General features: G+C 47.1%; 1 protein-coding gene across 1 annotated transcript in view; it reads left to right on the top strand.

Moving 5' to 3' along the window:
* The window catches only part of LOC145806962 (uncharacterized), a 29,015-nt gene extending 6,684 nt beyond the window's left edge, over nt 1-22,331 (top strand). The window contains exons 2-5 of the mRNA XM_082904839.1: nt 20,430-20,615; nt 20,702-21,265; nt 21,351-21,449; nt 21,692-22,331. Coding sequence (XP_082760965.1) covers nt 20,430-20,615; nt 20,702-21,265; nt 21,351-21,449; nt 21,692-21,976 — 1,134 coding nt within the window. The 3' untranslated portion in view covers nt 21,977-22,331. The remainder of the gene's footprint in view (nt 1-20,429; nt 20,616-20,701; nt 21,266-21,350; nt 21,450-21,691) is intronic.
* The last annotated feature ends 2,797 nt before the right edge of the window (nt 22,332-25,128 follow it).

Raw genomic sequence — 25,128 nt, 5'->3', positions numbered from 1 at the left:
TCACTTTGAACCGATTAAAATTTGATTTCGGAGCTTCTTTTTTCATTTTCACCACTTGAGGTAAGTTTGTCTCAATATTTGGAAGATTTTCTCGGGAGTTGACTTTTGTTGACTTTTTCCAATTTTGGGAGTTGACTTTTGTTGACTTTTTCCAATTTTGGCTCATTTCGCTCATTTTTGCTCCTTTTTGCAGATTTCTTGAAATGGCGAGTCAATTTCCCCACGGTGGAGGTTCTGCAGGCGCCGGAGGCGAGCCTGACATCATGTCTTTGCATCCGAGGGTTCGCCCCTTTATCCCCGAGAGGTACGATCCTTCGACTCATGTCCTCTCTCGGGCAATTTTTTATCATTTTACCGACTTCGACCCTCGAGCTCCTATAGACCTGCTACTGCGGGAGCCCTCCCATCTCTCTCATGAGGCGCGAGAGGTATGTACTTCACTTTTTTACATTTCCTGCCTTAATTCTGCATTTTCCTTGCATTTCATGTTATGTATGCTTATTGCTCGTTATGAACACATTCGCATGCCCTGCTTCTGCTGATTTTAGCACACAACTTGTTCTGCATGCTTAGTCTATAACACAATACTCTGTCTTGAACACACAGCTCAATCACTCGAATCACTGAAATCTGAACACACAGCCCAAATTTGATTGTGAACACGCAGCCCACATTTGATTGAAAGTTGAACACGCAGTCCAAACTTTAAATTTCTAAAATCTGAACACGCAGCCCAAATTTAATGGTGAACACGCAGCCCACATTTAATTGAAAGTTGAACACGCAGCCCAAACTTTAAATTTCTGAAATCTGAACACGCAGCCCAAATTTAATGGTGAACACGCAGCCCACATTTGATTGAAAGTTGAACACGCAGCCCAAACTTTAAATTTCTGAAATCTAAACACGCAGCCCAAATTTGATGGTGAACATGCAGCCCACATTTGATTGAAAGTTGAACACGCAGCCCAAACTTTAAATTTCTAAAATTTGAACACGCAGTCCAAATTTGATGGTGAACACGCAGCCCACATTTAATTGAAAGTTGAACACGCAGCCCAAGCTTTAAATTCCTGAAATCTGAACACGCAGCCCAAATTTGATGGTGAACACGCAGCCCACATTTAATTGAAAGTTGAACACGCAGCCCAAACTTTAAATTTCTGAAATCTGAACACGCAGCCCAAATTTGATGGTGAACACGCAGCCCACATTTAATTGAAAGTTGAACACGCAGCCCAAACTTTAAATTCCTGAAATCTGAACACGCAGCCCAAATTTGATGGTGAACACGCAGCCCACATTTAATTGAAAGTTGAACACGTAGCCCAAACTTTAAATTTCTGAAATCTGAACACGCAGCCCAAATTTGATGGTGAACACGCAACCCACATTTAATTGAAAGTTGAACACGCAACCCAAACTTTAAATTTCTAAAATCTGAACATGCAACCCAAATTTGATGGTGAACACGTAGCCCACATTTAATTGAAAGTTGAACACGTAGCCCAAACTTTAAATTTCTGAAATCTGAACACACAGCCCAAATTTGATTGAAAGTTGAACACGCAACCCAAACTTTAAATTTCTGAAATCCGAACACGCAGCCCAAATTTGATGGTGAACACGCAGCCCACATTTGATTGAAAGTTGATTTGATTTGCACACAGCACATTTCCTTTATTTGCATACAGTTTATTCATTCCATTCTGAAACTGAATACATGTGTTCGTTATGAATGCAAACATCCTCCCGCGTGACGCAGGGATACGGTTCTATTGCTGCGAGAGATTGGTACGCGGAGCTCCCGGAGGCTGTCCGCTATTGGGTTGATCTGGTAGGATTCGGGACCTTTTGTACCGGGATATCTCGTTATCCAGCTAGGCGGACATTGATGGGCGCCTTGGTGGAGAGATGGTGGGACACCACCAACTCCTTCCATTTCTCAACCGCCGGGGACATGACCATGACCCCATTTGACTTTGCCGTGTTGACGGGCCTTGACGTGGGAGGCTGGGCGATCCCTTACGACGAGGACATGGGCAAGTGGGAGGCAGCCTGGATTCATCTGTTGGGAGCTCGCCCACCGGTAGACTGATCTTCGGGCCGAGTCCGATATACTTGGTTCTCTACACAGTTCAGAGGGACTGAGCCCAAGACTCCTGAGGAGATTGCGCAGTACGCCCGCGGGTTTTTGATGTTCCTCTTCGGGACCACGCTATTCGCCAACAGGGGGAACACCGTTGGGCTATATTTGCTGAGTGCCCTAGTAGACCTCACACAGGTTAGTCAGTATGACTGGGGTGGCGCCAGCTTGGCTACCCTCTATTGCTATATGAGTGCGACCTCCCGCGGGCGGGGGAACATAGTCGGCGGCTATTGCAGAGCCTGGGAGGCACCTTCTGCCCTCTTGATTCACATTTTTGCTTTTCATTATCTGTACATTGCACACACAGCACACTTTACATTCTGTACTTATATTCTGCTCTTAGCATTCTGCATTCAGATTCTGCACTCAGCATTCTGTATTCTAATGGCTTTTGCCCTGTTTTCCACAGTTATGGGTCTTCGCGTACTTTCCGACGCTAGCCCCGGAGCTTGAGGTGGAGGCCCCTCTCATGACCCCTTATTCGCTCGTCTTCGAGGGCCAGTACCGGTCGCGGCCCCGGGAGACTCTCCCTTACCTGCGGCAGTATTTTGACACTGTGCGGACGACCGAGGTATGTCAGAACTCTCAGTTCTTTATGTGTTAATCTTTGATTTATTTTGCACATTTGCGATTTCTAATCGGCTTATGCATTGGCTATCTGCAGATCTTATGGCAGCCTTGGGCGCCTTTGGGTGAGGATCTCCGATTCCAGTTTGCTGGAGGATGGGCCTCTTCCCGGTATAGGATCTTGTTCGAGGGGCCAGTTGGTAGGGCCTGGGTCCTGAGGGAACGCTTCATCCGTCAGACTATGGGCTTCCCTGAGCCGAGTGTCCCTTCAGCACCCCTAGACGATATGCGGCTCGCTGATAGGCTTACTCCCCAGGGTGTCATTGATGCCAGGCTGGGCATTGATGCACTGCTGTATTTGGAGGATGGGGAGTACGCGACCTACCGTCACACCTACTTGATGCCTCCATTGACAGGTGTTCGTACTCCCTCGAGGAGGTCTACCGGCATGCCGTCTTCAAGTCGCACCCGAGCCAGAGACATTCCTTCGGCCGGTAGGGCTGGCACATCCAGAGGTGGGGCCGGACTGGTCCCCCCGATTCCCCCGACTTATCATGATGCCGAATGGCCAAGTATCCCGACTGAGTTGACAGGATGGAGATACGGGGCTTCCTACCCAATTCCGCTAGAGCCTCCTATGCCAGATCATCCATACACCAGAGACCCTGACTCGCCACCGGTATGTTTTACAGCTTTGCTTTATCACTCAGATACTTGGTCATTCATTCATTCACTGATGATTTGCACTTGCATCTGCAGCCTACCACAGAGTATGCTGAGGGGTTACTCGGGTTAGTGGCCTCGCTCAAAGGCATGGTCATGTGGAGAGAGGCGCAGCTGTCCATCATGGGCGCCTCGGTACTGTTCAGTTTTCTTGCATTTATCATATTTCTGATGACATGCTGAATTTGAACATTTCACTGCATTGATTGACCAACTGTATGCGGAGAGCACATCTGACACACACCACATCCATGTACTATATTTGCATACATCCATTCTATGTAGCTTTTTATCCGTACATCTGATATACATATTTTGGCTGATGTATTCAAATTGCACTCTTTCTTTTCAGATGCCTCCGATATATACCAGATCACAGGCCGGGCCATCTGGGCCTTCCCGAGGAGCTGGGCCATCTAGGCCTTCTCGAGGAGCCGGGAGAGGGAAGTCGTCTCGCAGACGAGGTGGGCGCCGAGCACATATAATTAAGGAGGAGTCCAGTGAGGAAGAGGAGTCCGCGCATCGTCAGTCAGAGACATCTACTGGCAGAGAGGATGACTCTGAGTCTGTCTCTGAGGGCGGAGGTGATGCCGAGAAGGATCTCCAAGATGACAGCTCTGACTCAGATGGCGATGATGGTGCTGAGGCTGTTCCGCAGAAGATGATGAAGAGGGCCTCTTACTCCTGTGCTTGAGAGCACAGATGTTCCTGCTTTATTTGCCTTTTTTACTAATAGTTATAGCACATTGTACATTATTAGGCAGTTTTATTTTCTGTTAAACTTGTACCCTTACTGTAAAATGTTGTAACAAAGGAAGCATGATGGAATGAAACAGCTTTTGTTCAAAAAAGTGTTGTATTTTATGTTCTTGCATCGCATCGCATTATTTTACACAAAAATGAGATTGAATGGAAATCATGCATTGAAAATTGCCAAGTCAGGTAGTGAACCGACGCAACAAACAAAGCAACTTAACTTACCAAGAAAGGAAAGAACCTTAGCAAGTTTACAACTCGATAAGCAAGACACAACATTGTTGATAAACAAAGAGTAACAACTCAATACACAAAACTCATCAACTCGACAAAACATAACAACTCGATAAACTTGACAACTCGACAAACAAAACAACAACTCAATAAGCAAAACAATAACTCGATAAGCAAGACTAAACAACAACTCGATAAACAAATACATTTCGGACGATCTGGGTGACGGAACGCACCCGAAACAGAGGAAAACTCTTACCTTTAACGCCCCCAATGCATGGAAGTGCTTGGAACTTCCTTCTAGAAGCTAGAACAAGACCAAAGCCACCCTCCTCTTGATGGCCGACCACCTAAGGGAGCTGGTCGACCAGTTTTTTTTGCATTGGAGGGGAGAGGGGTGGTCGGCCTGCTAGAAAAGGTGGCCGGCCGGCCACCTAGCTTGGCAACCACCAAATTTTCGACACGTGTCCTCCGAACAGTGCCTTATCCTCTTTAAAAACTCTAGCCTCGTGGTTCTCTCATTTCATCTTAGTTTTGCACCAAAATGGAAGCATTTCTCACCCAAAATCTCACGGCTTGGATTGCTTCTCTAGATGGCTCGGAAAAGTTAAACTTCCAAGGATTCGGCTTGAATGCACTATTCATGTTGAGCCGTACTTTGCTGCACATTCCATTCCTCCATGCCGCGGCGAGGTTTTGGAATCCGGTAACACACGTCTTTAGCTTCGGCGGGCAAGAGATGTGTCCGACCTTCGAAGATTTTCAAGTTTTGATGGAATCTGAACGCCATGAAGAGATTTTGTCCCAGTTTCGCTTCGGTTATGCCCAAGCTTTAGGACAGATGTGTGGACTCACCATGCACGATGCTCGGTCTCTGATCTGCAACGGGGAACTGGATATCCTTGGCTTGATTCATCGCTTTTCTGATGCCGGTAACCGCGACGACCATCATTGGCAAGGTTTTCGGCAACACGCCCTTTGCTTGTGCATGCTACCTCACTTTTTGCTTGCCCCGGGCTTTAGCGGATCTAGCATCCGTCTGGTCGAAGTTGCTCAAGGCTTGAAGGAAGGAAAGAGCTGCATTGTCATGACATTGGCCGAGACGCTGATGGGCTTGGATGCTTTATATCGCCGAGAGATGACCAGATTCGCGGGGAGTCCACTATTGCTGCAGGTAATGTTTTCCACCCTTTCTCACATATATATTGCTCACATCACTCGACCCTCAGGCTCGGTTTTTCTCACAAAAACCCTTTTCTTACTTTTCTCTCATCGTACATCACTCTATTCTTCATTCTCTCATTTTTCATCCCTCCCCAGGTATGGTTGATGGATAAATTGCAGGTTGTGGACTCTTGCCCAGCCTACTCAGCTCACGGCTACTTATTCCGACAACGACTAGTCGATGCCCTTGATGAGAGATGGTGGTTCGACTAGATGTGCAATTTGTCTGCGGATCGCATTGCTTGGCGCTATCCTTGGCTCAATCTCCCGGCAATGAGCTATAGCATGTCCCGACAGACCTGGATCCAGTTGATTGGTCTGACTCACTGTGTATTCTACTTTCCGTTCCGGTTCCGGCGCCAGTTCGGCCATGATCAGACTTGCCCGCCAGAGGGGATAGAGTATCCTGCCGCATTCCCGGTTCGAGGCGCACAGCTTGCCCGGTATGCCACAGCATGGAGGACTAGAGAGCTCCTGGCCCCTGCTCCCACTTTCAGTTGCACCTTGTCTGATGAGTGCTTGGATTGGCTCAATGAAGAGGCACAAGAAAGGCCTACTTTGGCATCAGAGGCTTCGACCAGCTCTAGGAGGGGGCGCAGGAACACCTGACTTAGCTATGCCCCGAATTTATTGCTTTATTAGTACTTTCAAGTTTTCTTTATGAATGTAATAAAAAGTAACTTCAATTTGTATGCAAGAGCAAGAGAACTCTGTATTGAAATCAATGAAATTGAAGGTTGTGGGTACTGAAAATTTTTCGCTTTGGTCCAAAAATGGTCTAAATTGTAAAAAGATTAATTTTGGAACAGTCAACTTTTATTAAAACTTTTCGAAACCATTTTCGATATGGATCAAAACTGGGCATGCCTGAAATCTGTCACTGAAATGCACAACCCCGGATCCCAGCAACTGGAAAGTTGCCCCTAGTCTGAAGAGTACCGCAGCACTGCACAGCAACGGAAAGTTGCCCCTAGTCTAAAGAGCACTGCACCGGAGATCATAACCGAACTCTTGAATGCTAAATAGACAAAGATAGCCGAGGTGATCAAATGGACAAAGTTGATCGGGAAAAAGTTTATGGCTGAACTTCAAGATGAAATTGCCTACGTATCCCAAAGATGGGAATCAAGCCTTACGTAGTTCGGGCTTAGGTTCACTCGAGTATTTTCACTCTCCTTTTACGCTCTAACTTTTGCCAAGGCCGCCCTTTGCGGGTTTTCAACCTTGCGAGCTCAGTTTTTATATTTTCTAATTTTTCAATGCTTTAACTTTTGCCTAGGTCGCCCTTTCGGGTTTTCGGCCTAGCGAGCCTCTCAAGGGTAATATTTCTTCAACTTGTCCATGTTGATCGTTGCGAGAACTCCAAGCCATCTAGGTCCATTAGAACCACAGCTCCACCTGACCAGATAGCTTTGATGATGTAGGGACCAGTCCAATGGGGTCTGAACTTGCCCCTTGGGTCGTGGATGGGAGCTCGGTTGTCCTTGAGCACCAAATCTCCTTCTTTTAGATTCTTGGACTTAACTTTCTTATTGAAAGCCCGGGCAATTCTGCGCTGATAGCCTTGAACATGGTACAGTGCTTTCAGCCTGCGCTCGTCAAAAAGCATGAGTTCTTCAAATCTGTTCTGTTGCCAATCTGCTTTGGCTATCTGACACTCAGCCAGCACTCGCAAAGACGGAACCTCAATTTCAATAGGTAGAACGGCCTCCATCCCATAAACTAATGAATACGGAGTCGCCCCAGTAGAAGTTCTGATTGAAGTCCGGTACCCCCACAGAGCAAACGGCAGCTTGTCTGGCCAATCCCGGTAGGTTTCCACCATCTTCTGCAATATGTGTTTGATATTCTTGTTGGCGGCTTCAACCACTCCATTGGTTTGCGGCCGGTATGTAGACGACTTATGAAAAGCCACATTGTATTTATCCAACAAATCAATCACTTCCTTCTTGAAGTGGGAACCATTATCTGAAATGACCTCGTTTGGGACCCCATAACGACAGATGATGTTGTTTTTGATGAACTTTGCAACATGCGAAGCCTTCAACACCGCATAGGATTGGGCCTCAACCCACTTCGTGAAATAATCTATCGCGACCAGGATGAACTCATGCCCATTAGACCCTTTCGGAGTGACAGCCCCGATCACATCGATTCCCCAAATTGAAAATGGCCATGGCGAAGTCATATTGTACAGCTTCGACGGCGGGATGTTCATGCAGTTTGCATGGATCTGACATTTGTGGCATCGCCGAACAAAGCCAATACAATCCTCCTCCATGGTGGACTTGTAATAACCCTGTCTGAGGATCTTCCATGCCAGCATAACCCCATTCACATGTGCTCCACATTCTCCTCCATGGATGGCCTCCATCAGGCGTTTTGATTCTTCAGTTTCAACGCACAGCTTATGCATTCCCAGATGACCTCTCTTGTACAATTTACCTCCGCAGATGATGAATTGAACGGCCATTCTTCTGATTGCCCTTTTATCCTTGGCATTTGCCCCTGGTGGATACGCCTCTTTCTCTAAGAAGTTCCAAATGTCGTAATACCAGGGGTTCTCATCTTGAACCTAGTCTATAGTAGCAATTGACTCGTAAGCTGGCGCAAACTTCTGGTCAATAATGACTGGACGCATCCGGACTCCGAACGGGATGTCTATCATGGAAGATAGAGTTGCTAGTGAATCTACGAACCTGTTGTTCTCTCTTGCTAGATGAGCGAAGTTTAGCTTCTCAAACCAAGGAATTAACAAGTCCAGGGCCTGGTGATACATCAACATCTTTTCTTCTTTGACTTTCCAATCTCCTTTCACTTGAGATACAACAAGGTTTGAGTCCCCGATGACGTCCAACTGTTTTGCCCCTAGTTCCAGGACTGCTTCTAGACCGGCAATGCATGCCTCATACTCTGCTTCATTGTTCGAGACTTTGAACCGAAGCTTGAAGGCTAGAGGGATACGGGAATTGTCGGGTGCTATCAGCAACACTCCTATTCCATACCCATACTGGTTGGACGCTCCGTCGAAATATATCGTCCAAAACTCGTCGTCGATATGCAAAATGGCCTCATCATGGAATAAGTAATCAACTGCTTCACCCCCTTCCACTGGATGATCGACTAAGAATTCTGCTACTGCTCTTCCCTTGACCGACTTGCGCGTCACATATTTTAGATCGAATTCGAAACCAACGAGCTAGCCTACCCATAAGTGCCGGTTTCTCGAAGAGATATTTGATGGGATCTAATCTCGAAACCAACATTACAGAGTGAGCTAACAGGTAGTGCCGCAGCTTCCTGGTAGCCCATACCAAGGCTAAGCAAGCCTTCTCCAATGGTGTGTAGCAAGTCTCATACTCCAGCATCTTCTTGCTCAGATAATAGATGGCCCTTCCCACTTTGTCCTCTGATTCTTACGCGAGCATGCAGCCCATTGTGGTCTCAGTCACTGAAAGGTACAATATCAAAGGTCTTCCCGGTTCTGGTGGTGACAACACAGGTGGGTTCTGTAAATATTCCGTGATCTTTTCAAAAGCAGCTTGGCATCGGCCGTCCCACTGGAATTTCATTCCTTTCTTCAGGAGACCAAAAAGTGGTTCACAAGTCAAGGTTAGTTTTGAGATAAACCGTCTTATGAATTGCACTTTACCTAGAAAGCCTCGCATCTCTTTTTCAGTCCTTGGTGGTGGCATTTCTAGGATAGCCTTGATTTTGGAAGGGTCGACTTCGATACCCTTCTCTGTAATGAGAAACCCCAGCATTTTCCCTACTGTAACACCGAACGTACACTTCTGAGGATTCAGCTGCAACCGGAATTCTCTGATCCTTTGAAAGAATTTTTGCAAGGCAGTGTAGTGGCCCTCTCTTTGCTTGGACTTGACAATCATGTCGTCCACGTACACCTCAACCTCTTTGTGGATCATGTCATGTAATATTGTGGTCGCAGCCCGTTGATATGTAGCTCCAGCGTTTTTCAGCCCAAACGGCATTACTCTGTAATAGTATGTCCCCCACGGGGTGGTGAAGGCAGTCTTTTCTCGGTCTTCAGGTGCATCACTAACTGGTTGTAGCTTGAGAAGCCATCCATAAACGAAAGCAAAGCATGCCCCGCTGTGAAGTCCACTAACTCATCAATGTGCGGCAAGGGAAAGTCGTCATTCGGACTAGCTCTGTTCAAATCCCTAAAATCAACACATACTCGGATCCTACCATCCTTCTTCGGCACTAGAACAATGTTGGCCAACCAAGTCGAGTATTCAGATACCTGCAGGAAACCTGCGTCAATTTGCTTGGTGACTTCTTCCTTAATCTTGAGAGCCCAGTCCGGACAGATCCTTCTAAGTTTTTGTTTAACTGGTCGGGCCTTGGGGTCAAGAGGGATCCGGTGCTGTACAATCTCAGGATCGATTCCAGGCATGTCTTCGTAGGACCACGCGAAAACATCTTTGAAATCTTTTAATAAAGCGACTAAGCGCTCGCGTTCCTCCGAAGACAACGTGGACCCGATCTGGACCAGCCGTGGGTCCTCCTCAGTACCGACATTCACGGTAGTGATTTCATCCATTAAGGGTTTAACAAATCTTTCCTGCTCTTGTTCAATTAAGCGTCGCAAAATCGGAGGAATTTCTTCCTCGCCGTTTTCATCAAAATTTTGAAAGTCTGAATTAACGCAATAAATCAAGGACACAGAAAAGTACTCAGAAACCAAAGCTATTTGATTCTCATTAAGCACATCCAAATCGTCCAATTCCTTGGTTACAACAGACTCAAAAGAGAAAGAAAAAGACGACTTGGACAAGACTATGGCATCCGGGTTATCATCCCCAGGATTACCAGACGCAGACTCAGTCGAGCTAGAACCTGATTCCGACTCACAAGATTCGGTGGAATCAGATTCCGGCTCACTACCTGACCCGGTGCTACTGGACAAAAATCCCTCTTCATATTGCCAAATGAGAGAGGGTGCGATAGATGCATCCAAAATGTTTGCTGGTAGGCCTGCAGCCATTCCATTTCCGATCATGCATACCGAGAAATTATCCCCCAAGCACTTCTGTTCAATCGGAGGATCTGAAAGTAGACATGCCAGCGCTACCCCCATTTCACTTTCGGCGTCCTCAGACTCCACTTTCTTGCTCTGCTCAACCTCAGCTATTGGGTTTGTCTGCTCTCCGGCAACGTCATCCCCGAGTAACTACAGGTCAAAGAAGATCTCAAACCCCGGCACGTGCTTCTTCTCCGCGTTCAGCCACGGCTCTAGGAAGCCACAGAACGGAAAGTCCTCCCCCTCCTAGACGAAGCGTCCGTTTAGGGTACCCTAAATGGGCCGGTGCATTAAGTCAAAAGGCTTTCCCGCCTTCTTCGCTCTGGCTCTCCCAGCCATCTCCTTACCCTTCCTTATCCAATCCTCTTTGGTGGGCAGATAGCCCAAACCAAAGGTATGTGGGTTATGTGGCACCTCGGCCGATGCTGCGACGCCCTGTAACAGCGCCCGGGGAGGGGCCTCGCGCTACAGTTCGGACTCGATTTGTGTCACGGTTCTTAATCTGAACCAAAGAGTCCAAATCTGGCAAATCGTTTTGAGAAACAGATTTTTGAAAAAGTAGTGCCAAACATGGACTGCTTTGCCAGATACAGAGTCGCCACCTAAATATTTTTTTATGGGAGAATTTAGGAAACCCTGACTCGGTGCCGAAGGCCACATGTCCGTCATCACCGGAGTTGTCTCGGCTCGGGAGCTTGGGTACGATCAGGGAAGGTCAGCTATGAGCACCCCCTTTCGCCCGGTCCGAAGACCGGCCTCTACTAACCATGATATCCGTTTTTGAAAACTTTACGTGTTCTTATTCCATTTATTAGCCTAGAATTACTATGTTATGCGCACAGCAAACAAGTATAGACTAGATTGCCTAATTTGGAAATAAACATTGCATATCCGTTTGGTTTGAAAATGCTTTGGAATTTGCTACTCGCAAGTAGGCTAAAATACGGATTCCAACGAGTTTTTCCAACTCAAACAACCCAACCTTCACCCACAGGCATTCAAAACAGTTTAACACATAAGCATCTAGCCACATGTTAAGCATGCTGTTACGGTAACATTCATACTCATGCGATATGCTAAAGCGGAAATACTTACATAGTACTCCGCGCCAAAACAAAGAACTTGTTAGTAATCATGCATGATCCAAGTCCATGTGAAGTGCCTAATGCATCGCATACAAAATGTCGCTAAGATAGGCTCGGCTATCCTAAACATGTCATGTGAAAATGCACAATTATCACGTATTCAGTTTGAAAATTGAAGTATTGATGCAATTAGCGTGATGTACCGAGCCTAATGCATGTAATACAAATGCATGGATGCACACATGCATAGCATAAGGTATGCTAAATTAGACGTGACCTAATACTAACCATCAAAGCAGGTAAGTAAAAGGGAAGAAAGAAGTGGGGATTGGAAGACATTCACACACCCACACACACTTATTACAGATTTGCCCTCGCTCGGAGGGACCGAATAAATGTTACAAATTAACTAACTACGCAAGCTAATTAATATTACAAATTAAACTAATTTAATTAACAAATTAAATTAAATTAAATTAATCAAAGCAGGAAAGCGTCTCGGGAAACGCGCCACCATGCGCAAGCTGCCTCTGTTTTCCTCCCTTTCCTCCTCTGGAGGTTGTCAAAACCTCAGGACTACATCCTTGGACAGAGGGGATCACCACCGGCTAGATGAAACTTCCACCGGCAGTGTGGTATGGCCATCGGCACAAAATAGGGCCTGTCGGCAGAGAAAAATGTGCCGGTCGGCACATTACACTGTCGGTCGGCAGAGTATTCCTGCAGAACCTGCAACTCACAGCAACAGAGGGCAAAACAAGGCATGACAGCATATTTCAAGACATGTATGCACTAACCATGTCCCTTATCATTGTGATGACTCAAAGGGACATGTGCCTCGGTTCTCGGACCACCAATCACGCATTTCCATGCATGATGGCCCAAGGAACCAAGTATGCAACTTTGGTTTCAAATGCATGCAAACCAATCAAACAAATAAGGCCCAATTCCTATCACCAATTCAAGGAACAAGGCATGCATGCGAAATGCAATGCAACCTAGGCATACAAGCTAGGAATGCAACATGGCATGGCAATCAACTCATGCAAGCATACAAGCATGCATATGGCAATGCAAATGGATGCAAAGATGGACTTAAACATGAATTAGGCGACTCTAAAATAGGCCTAAAACAGCAGCCAAAAGTGCTAAAGAGTGAGAGCTAAATGGCATGCACACACACATGCTCATAAGGACCAACACTTAAGCATGAATCAAACAACATTCAAGCACACTTGAAAGAAGGAAACATGGACAAATTAGCATGCAACATGAGCCTTAAAATCATGTTATAAAATGATGCCAAATCAAATTATAAATCAAGTCAAGCATGCAACAAAAAGTCCAAGTGTTCAAGGCAAGTTGATAAGGCATTGAACTACACTTATCATGACCAAACATGGCATGCATTAAACAACTAAAAATAGATTTAGCATGTTAAAACAAAGCTAAAGGACTACTTAGATGGCATCTAAGTGGCCCAAATACAAAGGCATACACCATGGCCAAAACATGGAACATTGCAAAACATGCTTTCAAAGCATTAAAGAGACATGCGAGGCAATCAAACAAGCATGGAAATGGGACTGAAATGACATATAGAATGATCCCAAATCACCAAAACAATGCAAAGATGGCATGCTACACATGCACATATTCAAGGCCAACAAGCCCAAATGCAAAGGAGCCTTATAATGCATGCTAAAATCGACCCAAACGACTATGGACAGATCTAAAACATGGCAAAATAAGCATATAACCTTCACAAATACAAGCCTAAAACATGCTCCAACAAAGGCTAACAACCTAGAACATGTTAAGGCACAAATAAGGCATTACATGGCAACTATGCTAAACATGCATAAGGTTCCAAAACCAACTTGAAATCATGTTATATCATGGATATATAAGCATGAAAAACAAACCAAACATGCTCAACACACACTCAAGCATAGGCTTCCTTAAGAGGCCAAAATGTGCCCTTTTCAAGGACAACAAGGAGAGGGGGTGGCCCTCTCCTTCTTGGGACTTCAAAGCATCATCTTTACCACTGAAATCCCTCAAGATTTCAGTGGTGAAGAGACCTCAACACCAAAATCCCGGAGCTAGCACAAAATGGCTCAAAATGAGGCCTTTTGGGGCCTAAGGGTGGTCAACACCCCTCAAACAACAAAACACTCTTAATAAACAATAAAGAGGGCTTAAAAATAGAACTTTTTTATGTTATACAATAATCACAAAAACAGCTCTAAGATAGGTATAAAATTGATGCAAGAATGGGGAATAAAGGTGTAAGTTTCTTACCCTTGTAGTCCTCTTCAACAAGGATGCTTCAATGGCCTCCTTTGGCTCCAAATCAGTCAAGAAGCTCAAGAACAACCCCTTAGAACTCTAATCTTAAGAGGAAGGTGAAACACTAGGTGTTTGTGTGCAATAGTAAGGCACAAAACACCTAGTGTGCAAAATGGGAGGGAAAGAGAGATAGATTGAGTGTATCTAACCCTAACCCTAGAAAACCAGAGCTCTCCTCTGTCTTTTCTCTCTCAAAAATGTCTAAGCCTCTCTCCTTTTTTGCCTTAGAGAGAGCCCTCTCTATAAGCCTCTTGTAAAGCTTATTCAACAAGCTTTGCAAGAGGGAGATCCCTCCATACACGTGTATGGAGGGGAGCAAAAGTTATACAGCTGTCCTAAAATATCTGCAAAAGCAGATGAACAGCAATCGGCCGGCAAAAAATGCCATCTTGGCCAAACAAAGTGCCGACCGGCACAAAAAAGTGCTGACCGGCAACAAATAGTGCCGACCGGCAAACTATTTTGCCGGTGGCAGCAAAAACCAGCCGGTGGCCTCTAGCCACTGCCGGTGATGGGTGGGGATGGTCTACAAGCCCTACCCTGCCCTTCCAAGGCAAAACACAAGTGTTCGGTGCAAAACCGGACACTGAACGGTCAAGTTCGGAGATTCTGGGGTAGGGCGCGAGAGCCAAAACCTCCGGGAACTCCAAACAAACACAAACAAGGATAATCACCGAGTGTTCAAGCGGTGACGTCCGAGTCTTGAGGACGGTCAAAAATGGGGTGTCTACAGTTGCCCCTCTTTGACAGAACTCGAAAGTCATAACAATGACGGGAGTGAATGTCAAAGCCTAGAGACGACCCATTTTTGACAAGGCCGAAGACTTAGACAAACATGCAATACAAATAAGATATGCGCCCGAAGGCAGGGGCAAAATGCACGACAATGCACAGAGCTGAGCATAACTTATGATCATGCAAAGAAAGCTGTAATGAAGCAAACATGCAACAATTTTAAGCTAGCATACCAAACTACACTACAATGCAGAAAGGATGTAAGAGAATTATGGAATTCTCAATACGTCTCACTCGGGAGATACAATACCTGCGCGGCTCGTCTGGTTGCACCAGCTTCAAATGAACCGTACATACAATATCATGCCTGAAAAGAAAACAAACTTAACAGGTACAATATTGTTAGCAACATGCATGACAATGCAAAATGGATGAAAAACGAAATGCAATATATACAAAACAATGTATAAACAATGCAAATGCAGATGCAATGTAATTGAAACAATGCAAGCTACATGCAAAGCAATTGAATCGTGATCCAATCACGAGCGGCTCGAAACCACACCTATGTCAAATAGATTGATGGAGGTAACAAGTCTGTCTACCATAGAACGGTCAACTGAACTATGAGTATTGTAGACAGACGCAAGAACAAGTATTGGGTGGAATGACACAAGTGGGGAAACAACCCGCTGGAGAAAGGACTACGATCCTAATGCCGGATGCAAAAATTACACTACAATGTAATGGGTGGATATGGCACGCAGGCCAAACCAAATCTTGCCTAGGAAAGGCATGCATACATACAAGCCATGTGTAACACAGAAAAGGTGCCGCAACCCTCAACCAACATATCAATGTGGAATCGGCGCGATACACATACAGAACTGTGTTCTAACATGAAAAGTAAGGGCACATACCAGACCAAGCTCAACCTGGAAAGGCGCAAGCCATTAGGCGGAAGGTGATGCAATGAATGCATGCAATATTACAATGCAATATTTACAAATATGCAATGGAATGGATACAATGGATATGGCCTACAAGCCACACCAAATCTTGCCTAGGAAAGGCATGCACACATACGAGGCATGTGTAACACAGAAAAGGTGCCGCAACCCTCAACCAACATATCAACGTGGAATCGGCGCGATACACAAGAACTGTGTTCTAACATGAAAAGTAAGGACACATACCAGACCAAGCTCAACCTGGAAAGGCGCAAGCCAAAGGCGGAAGGTGATGCAATGAATGCATGCAAACTACAATGCAAATGCAAGACAATGCAAATATGCAATGACTATGATTGCGACTTTCCCTATCTTACCAACAGGGTGATATACTAGGTTGGTTCAGTATCCAGAACTGAGGCGTAGACATGCCGCCTCAACCTATGGGGCTTCCATACAGATTTCAAGCCGAGGGTAAACCTCTGGGTATTTAAACCAGACTTTAGTCTCGGAACTCCCGAACCTTTGCGTTCTAGGCATAAGCCGTTCGAACTCTAGTTTCCACCGTCCCCGTTGGTCTTCTAGGAACTCATCGCAAGCACAGACAGGTGGCTTTACCAGACCACCGAAAGTCGTTCGGGCACGACAAACACCGAAGGAATTGCACCTTCAGAGGATTTAAGGTCTCCTAGACCGGGATGCAAAATGTATGCATGACAATGCATGTTTTTTTTGTGTTTTTTTGAAATGCAAATGATGTATGAAATGCATGTTGCATGAGATGCGCGACAACACGCGGCTTAAGATATGTACAAAGCAATAGTGTGCACACCAATGCAATAAAGGTCTTGCACCTTCCAAGGATTTAAGGTCTCCTAGACCGTACATGTTTAAGGTCTCGCCAGACCATGCGTGTTTAAGGTCTCGCCAGACCATGCGTGTTTAAGGTCTCGCCAGACCATGCGTGTTTAAGGTCTCGCCAGACCACGGGGGTATTTACAAGACGCGTGACAATGCGCTGAAGGTTTCGCACCTCCAAAGGATTTAAGGTCTCCTAGACCGTGCGTGTTTAAGGTCTCGCCAGACCGTGCGTGTTTAAGGTCTCGCCAGACCGTGCGTGTTTAAGGTCTCGCCAGACCGGCGGTATTTACAAGACGCGTGACAATGCGCTGAAGGTTTCGCACCTCCAAAGGATTTAAGGTCTCCTAGACCGTGCGTGTTTAAGGTCTCGCCAGACCGTGCGTGTTTAAGGTCTCGCCAGACCATGCGTGTTTTAAGGTCTCGCCAGACCGGCGGTATTTACAAGACGCGTGACAATGCGCTGAAGGTTTCGCACCTCCAAAGGATTTAAGGTCTCCTAGACCGTGCGTGTTTAAGGTCTCGCCAGACCGTGCGTGTTTAAGGTCTCGCCAGACCATGCGTGTTTAAGGTCTCGCCAGACCGGCGGTATTTACAAGACGCGTGACAATGCGCTGAAGGTTTCGCACCTCCAAAGGATTTAAGGTCTCCTAGACCGTGCGTGTTTAAGGTCTCGCCAGACCGTGCGTGTTTAAGGTCTCGCCAGACCATGCGTGTTTAAGGTCTCGCCAGACCGTGCGTGTTTAAGGTCTCGCCAGACCGTGCGTGTTGCACGACGGTATGATGCGCAAAATAGCGCAATGCGTTAGGCAACGCGAGTGCACAAGACAGTGCGATGGAATGCATGCAAAATGCAATGAGATGCGCAAAACAGCGCGAACGATTTTGAAATGCACAGAACAGTGCGATGCGCAGAACAGCGCGAGGTTTGAAATGCACAAGACAGTGCAATGCGCAGAACAGCACGAACAATACAATGCACTAACAAGTGCAATGCGCAGAACAGCGCGAACAAAATACAATGCACTAACAAGTGCAAGTAAGGTGCGCAAGATAGCGCGAACAAAATACAATGCACTAACAAGTGCAAGTAAGGTGCGCAAGATAGCGCGAACAAAATACAATGCACTAACAAGTGCAAGTAAGGTGCGCAAGATAGTGCGAACAAAATACAATGCACTAACAAGTGCAAGTAAGGTGCGCAAGATAGCGCGAACAAAATACAATGCACTAACAAGTGCAATGCCAAGTGTGACGTGCATGCCACACGGAGTGTAAATGGGCTTAAATGCGCAACAACGCACGTATTCCGGAATGCATGACAATGCATGGAATGGAAATGCAATGATGATGCATGAGAAATGTGCACGACAATGCAAAGGGGTGCGTGTTGCAACGCATGTAACACGTGCATAACAATGCAAATGTGTGGCGCGTGACAGCGCGATGTAATGCACCGAAGTAGTGTGATGAGTTCGTGCAACACACATGGGGCAACTTTTGAATTCAAAAGGATACAAAAAGGATACACCTTGCACGAATTCGAGTGCCACGCACTGGAGACACGGCCCGAAGTCAAAACGGAGGCCGGTTGAATGTCGGAGATGCGTTTTCTTGCACTTTCTTCAGCTATGAAGACCCAAAACAACTCAAAAGGCCTAAACAAGGCTGTGGGAACCCCACCGGCCGAAAGGGGAGGCCACCGGCTGGCCGTCGGCACAAAAATAATTCTATCGGCACAAAAAAGTGCCGGCCGGCACAAAACATTGCCGACCGGCAAACAGTTGCTGAATCGGGGCAGTTTTGTCTTTTCACTTCGGGCATTATAAAATAGGGCTTGAAAATCCTATTCTTCACTTTTCCACCGCCGAAAATTCTTGCCCTCTCTCTCTAGAGTGCTTCTGTCTCATTTTTCGCCCGTTTCTTCGCGTTCTACGCCCGTTTCGTCGTCGGATTCGCGTTTCTCTTCGCGTTTCGGACATTTTCCACCGATCACATTCTCGTTTCGGCGCCTCGTTCGGCGTTCTCGCCTTCTCGGGGTTTGTTCCCCTCACTTTCCTCTTCATTTCCGTGTCCTTTCACATTCCGGCCTTCCCGGTCATTTCCGACCCTCTCGGGAGTTGACTTTTCAGTTGACTCTTCGTATTCCGGCTCGGTTTTCCTTTTCCGGCCATTTTCACACCACTCTCTACATGGCGGACGACATTCCACGTGTCGGGACTCCCCCGGACCACGAGATGGACCCCGGGGTCGAGCTCTTACCACTGAGCGAGCGCCCGTTCGACCCGGCGACCTACCGGCCGGCGATCCACGTTCTGCCCCCTGACGGCCTGCGTCAGTTCCGGAGCTTCGAGAGGTACGCGCCCCCTGAGTTACTGCTACGCGAGCCTACCTCCCACCTTTCATTCGGCACTCCCGAGGTAACTCTTCATCTTCTGCTTTACTTTCTGCAATGTAGGATACAAAACTGCCATAGTTAGCTGTATTCTTTAATTACTGAAATCTGATATGCCGTAGACCGTAGTTGACTGTAAACATACATACAACTGATATCTGCTTGAGACTGACACATGCACACACACTGCACTAGTCCTGAATCACCCAAACACACGGCACACACTGTATTCTACTGCACACACACTGGTACCCAGTATTTGTCTGAATCTGTTCGATTTGCACACATGCCACATCTGTTCTGAAACGCCCAAACACGCTGACACAGCACACGTATTTTCTATAAGCACACCGGCACCCGGTATCTGCCTGAATCTGACAAACTTGCATACATGCCATATCTGTCTTTTCAAAAATCGCATTTTGAATGTTGTCCTGCAATTGTTGTTTTCTGTTTGCAGGAGGGTTCCCATACCATTCGCGGGTATGGGAATACTGGTGCGCGGGAGTGGTATGACGAGCTCCCTGATGCGGTCCAGCGCATCGTGGACCGAGCGGGCTTCGGCACCTTCTGCCGAGGGCTCTCTAGGTTGTCCACCTGCAGACCTCTTCTTGCTGCTCTGGCGGAGAGGTGGTGGGACACCACCGATTCTTTCCACTTTTCTGCCGCAGGGGATATGACGATGACCCCTTATGACTTCTCGATGCTCACAGGCATCGGGGTAGGGGGTGATCCGATCCCCTTCGACATAGCGATGGATGAGTGGACCGCCGCTCAGGTTCATTTACTGGGGGAGGCCCCTCCGCTAGCTCGCCCAGGCTTCGTCCGCTATTCCTGGTTCGAGGCACAGTTCAGGGTCCTGCCCGCATTGGGGGAGGAGACTCAGATGACCGAGGAGGACGTGGAGAGATATGCTCGGGGCTTCCTCATGTTCCTTTTCGGGACTACTATCTTCGCCGACCGGGCGAACACCGTGCCTCTCTGCCTTCTCAGTGCACTGGTGGACGTCCGAGATATTCTGCACTTCGATTGGGGCGGCGCTGCTCTGGCCACCTTGTACGGATATATGAGCTCGGCTTCTCGCGGCAGCGGCCAGCTGCTCGGAGGTTACTGGCGGGCTTGGGAGGTACATTTCTTCTCCACTTTTCCTTTCTGTCTCGTACTTTCCGTAGTCTGTACACTGCACACACTGTAGTCTGCGTTACACTTACCGTATACTGTACACACGGCACACACATACATTCTGTTTTACACTGACTGTACACTGCTCACACTGTACACTGCACACAATACACTGCACAACACACGGCTCTGCCATTTCTGCTTTATTCTGTATACCCTGCTTTATCTGAAGGTCATACTGACATCTGTTTTGCAGTTGTGGGTTTATGCCTACTTCCCTAGGCTTGCACCTGTACCAGTTGCGGAGCCTCCTCCGGCTGTTCCTTTCTCGAGTCGCTTTGACGGGGGATGCACCCGGCGACCTCGGGAGACATTCGGCTTCTTCCGCCGATACTTCGACACCATCACCCCCACAGAGGTATGTTTTACTTTCAGTTCGTTTAGCTTCGCTTTCCCACTGCATGTTTCAATAACAGTAGATAACAAACTGTCTGTTACTTTCAGATCACATGGCGGCCATGGGCTTCCTTGCCGTCGGCGATGCGGGGTCGGTTCCCTGGTGCTGAGGAGACCTCGCGTTTCCGGATTCTGCTAGAGGGCCCGGTCTGTCGGGCTTGGTACCTGGGGGAGCGTTTTCTACGCCAGACCCGCGGGTTACCTGAGCAGATAGTCCCGGCTCACCCTCCTGCAGAGATGAGGGAGACCGAGAGGCTGACCCCTGAGCAGCTGGATGATTACTCCATCGGCTGGGAGGAGGCCGGCTTCCGAGGCACCGGCGACTATCAGGAGTACGTGCGGACGTACCTGATGCGACCTTTGAGCGGTCGTCGAGCAGAGGGGGCCAGGCCTGTAGCATCGGCGGCTGGGGCCGGAGCAGGAGCAGGGGCTGGATCTTCGAGGAGGGCCCGAGTCCGTGGCAGGGGCGGAGCGCGGGGAGGACGAGGAGCTGGCTGGCCTGCCCTGCCTGCTGTACTGACTTTCCAGGGGCAGGGTGGGTCGACCTATCAGATCCCCTTCGCCCCTCCACCGGCTGGTCATGAGTTCACTGACATCCCCGACCTTCCGCCGGTATGTATCACTGCACTTCGTACAGTTATCTCACTTCAGTTTACTGATATTCCACAGAATACTAATGCATCTGATACCTTTGCAGGCTTCTCCTGAGTACACCCGTCAGTCGTTGGCGATGAATGCCTCGATGATGGGGATGCTCCAGCGGACATTTGACCTTCTGGCTGTCTACAGCATACCGGTATGTCCTTCTGACACTGGCCTCAAACCATTCATACACTGCTTCGCATAATCTGATTCACGGCACAACACCTGATACACTGATCTCACCGTATCTGAGCACTGCATACACTGCATTCTGCACTAAACTCTGTACTGACAAACTGCTCACGGCATTCGTACACTGTATCCATACACTGCATTCTGCACTGATAAACTGTCTACAGTATACTGATGCATTTCACTTTTTGTGTGCTTTTTCAGCCTCCCTTCCAGATTCCCATGGCAGGAGGTGCTCCAGCCAGACCTTCTGTCCCTGCCCGGGGGAGAGATGAGGAGGGCAGGATATTTCCCCGCACTAGGGGTGGGCGTACTCACGTCGGGAGCAGCTCGCGGGCTCCAGTCCCGGACGATGACGACGACGAGGAGTCAGAGGCGGAGGCAGGGTCGTCGGAGGAGGAGACCGCAGACGGTTCTAGCTCGGGCTCTGATGACGACGCTGTTGATGCTCCTGGACCTTCGTCCAGGAAGAGGGCCAGGACGGACTGACGGCCCTTGGAGTGATCGACACAGATGCAGATTTTTGTTATCTTTTCTTTCTTTCCTTGTACTTTTCTTTTTGGTTGGTAGATAGATTACCTTGTACTGCCACAGGCAGGTTTTGTTTCCAAAGCTTGTACATTTGAAAAAGATAATGAAATGAAACGAAACGAACTTTTTATCTGAAAAAGTGTTTACATTTACACATTTCATGCATTGCATCGCATCTCATCATGTTACACCTCAATGTAAATGGAATTGATTGGTTGTCTGAAAATTGAACACTTGCACTGTAATAATCAGATAACTTAAACAGCTAACAACCGAAACAACCCAAGCAACCCACTGCCTGATTCTTAGACACACAGCCCTTACTCTGTTGGGGATTGATCTGCATACAGCCCAAAACACAGCATTCAGTTCATTCTGCACACTGCAATTCTCAAACAAGACAGCCCAATCTAATCAGGACGGACCTCAAAGATGGAACCGGTTGGAGTCGGAACACGTTCCAATGTAGAGAATGGCACAGCATTCTGAGCATAAGCGATTTTTGAAATCGAATGAGGGTTTTTCAAACCGGGATATCGAGCCTACCACTGAACAGAGCGGAAAGGACTCAAATATAGGTACACGACCTAAACACAACGAGACACGCTCGGGAAAGACTAAAAACAAAAGACGAGACCGTCAAATGAAAGAGACACGACACACAGACGCGTAACCAAAGATGGGGGACCTCGGACCACGAGGAGCCAGTTCAATCTGGGTATTGTTTCCCACCCCTTCTTATTTGTGATTCTCACATCACTCAACTCTCAAGCTCGGATTTTCTCTCGAAACCCTTTTCCTCGCTTTTCTCTCAACTTACACCTCTCTATTCTTCATTCTCTCATTTTTCATCCCTCCCCGGGGTGATTGATGGATAAATGGAAAGGTGCGGGTTTATGCTCAACACCGTTAGCTCACGGCTATTCTTCCGGCAGGCAGAGTGCTCTTCTGGCAAGTACGTCGATGACGGGGGAGAGACAGAACGCCTGGCTCAACTGTGCCCCTAGTTCATCATTTTAACCATTTTTTTCGTTTTTGCTTTCTACTAAAACGGTTTTGATCGAAATGAGAGTCGGATTAACGTACTTGTTCGACTTTTGTTTTGAAAAGCATGCAAGTCAGGCAGCAAGCACTGAAAATTTTCCTTTTAGGTCCAAGACAATGGTCCGGTTTTGGAAAATGAAATAGTTTTCGAGAAAATAGTCAACCTCAGTAAAAATTTTCAAAAACTATTTTTTAAACAGCTGATGCTCAACAAGCATGGAACTTACTCTTCGAGATGCGCGACCTCGGATCGGAGGCAATGGAAAATTGCCCCTGGTTTGAAGGAGGGTGGGAGGCAACGGAAAGTTGCCCCTAGTTTGAAAGGCGGCTCACAGCGGCTCGTGGCAACGGAAAGTTGCCCCTTGTTTGGGATGGTGCCGCAGCAATTCACAGACAGTCTTCATTGGCGGTGGTCGAGCTCTTAGACACAGCGATGACGAAGACGGTCACAACACATATATGGACACAGTCACCTTGAAGGGTGTTGGCCACTGGACTTTGGAACGAAATTGAAACCATTGCATGGACTGAGACGCTATGAAAGCGTTGGGGGCTGGACTTCATGATGAAGTTGCCTACGTATCCCAAACATGGGAATCAAGCCTTACGTAGTTCCGGGTAAGGTCCACTCGGGTATTTTAACTTTCACTTTGTTTGGCTCTTATTTTTGCCAAGGCGCCCAATGCGGGTTTTCGACCTTGCGAGCTTCTTTTCATTTTCTATTTCTTCTTCATTTCTTTTGCATTTTTCTTTTTCTTTTCTTTTTGGTATCTTTTGTCTTTTCTTTTCTTTTCTTCTTTTTGTATTTTTCTCTTGCTCTAACTTTTGCCTGGGTCGCCCTTCTGGGTTTTCGACCCAGCGAGCCTCTCAAAGGGTAAAAGTGTAGCAAGTCCATGCCAAATGGTTCCTGAACTGGAAGCCTCTCCGTGTCTAAGAGAACGGCTGTTGCACTGATTTGCGGAGAACCCATCAGGGTTACTCTACGAGCTTCTTCCGGCGAGATCTACTCCTTCTGATTCGGCCTTGATGCTTCTTGATCGAAGGCTACCTCAAAACTGGCCACACGGGCCTTTCATGGCGTTTGTCCGTTGAACTTTTTGAACAGTCTGAATGGGTTCAAAGTCGGAGCGAGTTGGATCTTGAGGCTGAGAGCGATCCTAAGCTGCGCGATCTCAAGAACGATTCCACACAGGTCTTCACAAGGCCGCGTAAAATATTTGTTTTTGAAAGTTTTTAAGAAAGCGACGAATCGCTCGTGCCGAAGATAGTGTGGAACCAATCTGGATCAGGCCAGGGTCCTTCTCAGTACTCACGCCGACAAGCATGATTTCATTCATAAAAAGGCTTAACACGCCTCTCTTTCTCTCAAAATGATCAAAATTTTACAAAACCCAAGGAATTCCTTCCTCTTCGTTTTCATCACCGCAGTGTTCAAAAAGTTTTTTTTTTTGAAAACTTAGGTTAATGCTATGAGTTTGGCGCGCAGGAGAGCAGGCGAGATGTACTGTCAGCCCAATCAAATTCTCTGGTCCTTATGCTGAAAGCAAGCATGAAGTTGAGATAGCAACAGCTATTTCAATCGGCTCTGTTGGTGTAACTGGCCCCTCGGCAGGAACAGACTCAAAACAAAAACAGATAATAATAAAACAAGACGGTGTTCGGGACAACAACCCCTGAATCACCGGGTATTATATACAACGGGGACTGACTCGATACAACAAGACAGACCCTTAAGCAAAAAAAGACTGACTCAAGACAAAGAGACAGACTCAAAACAAAAGGCCGACTCGATATCCAAGCCAGAATTTACAAAACTCGGTTTCACCGATGCTCAAAAATGCGTGCCAAAACGCTTCATCAAAAAAAAAAAAAAAATACCAAATGTTGCCCGCAGGCGGTTCACTTCACATACTCGCAGTATCTGAGCCCTCGAAATCCAACAACTGAGTGGTGACGGGCTTGCCCGAGGTGGGTGGTAGGATAACCTTGTTATCAATCAAATCCTGCACTTCATGACGAAGGCGGGAACATCCATCGGTGCTGTGACCGGACTGTTGGTGGTACGC

Source organism: Camellia sinensis, chromosome 14, assembly GCF_055761805.1.
Source record: "Camellia sinensis isolate YWXY chromosome 14, ASM5576180v1, whole genome shotgun sequence".
NCBI classification, from domain to species: Eukaryota; Viridiplantae; Streptophyta; class Magnoliopsida; order Ericales; family Theaceae; genus Camellia; species Camellia sinensis.
The sequence above is the reverse complement of the archived record's forward strand: the minus strand, read 5'-3'. Positions and strand labels throughout refer to the sequence as shown.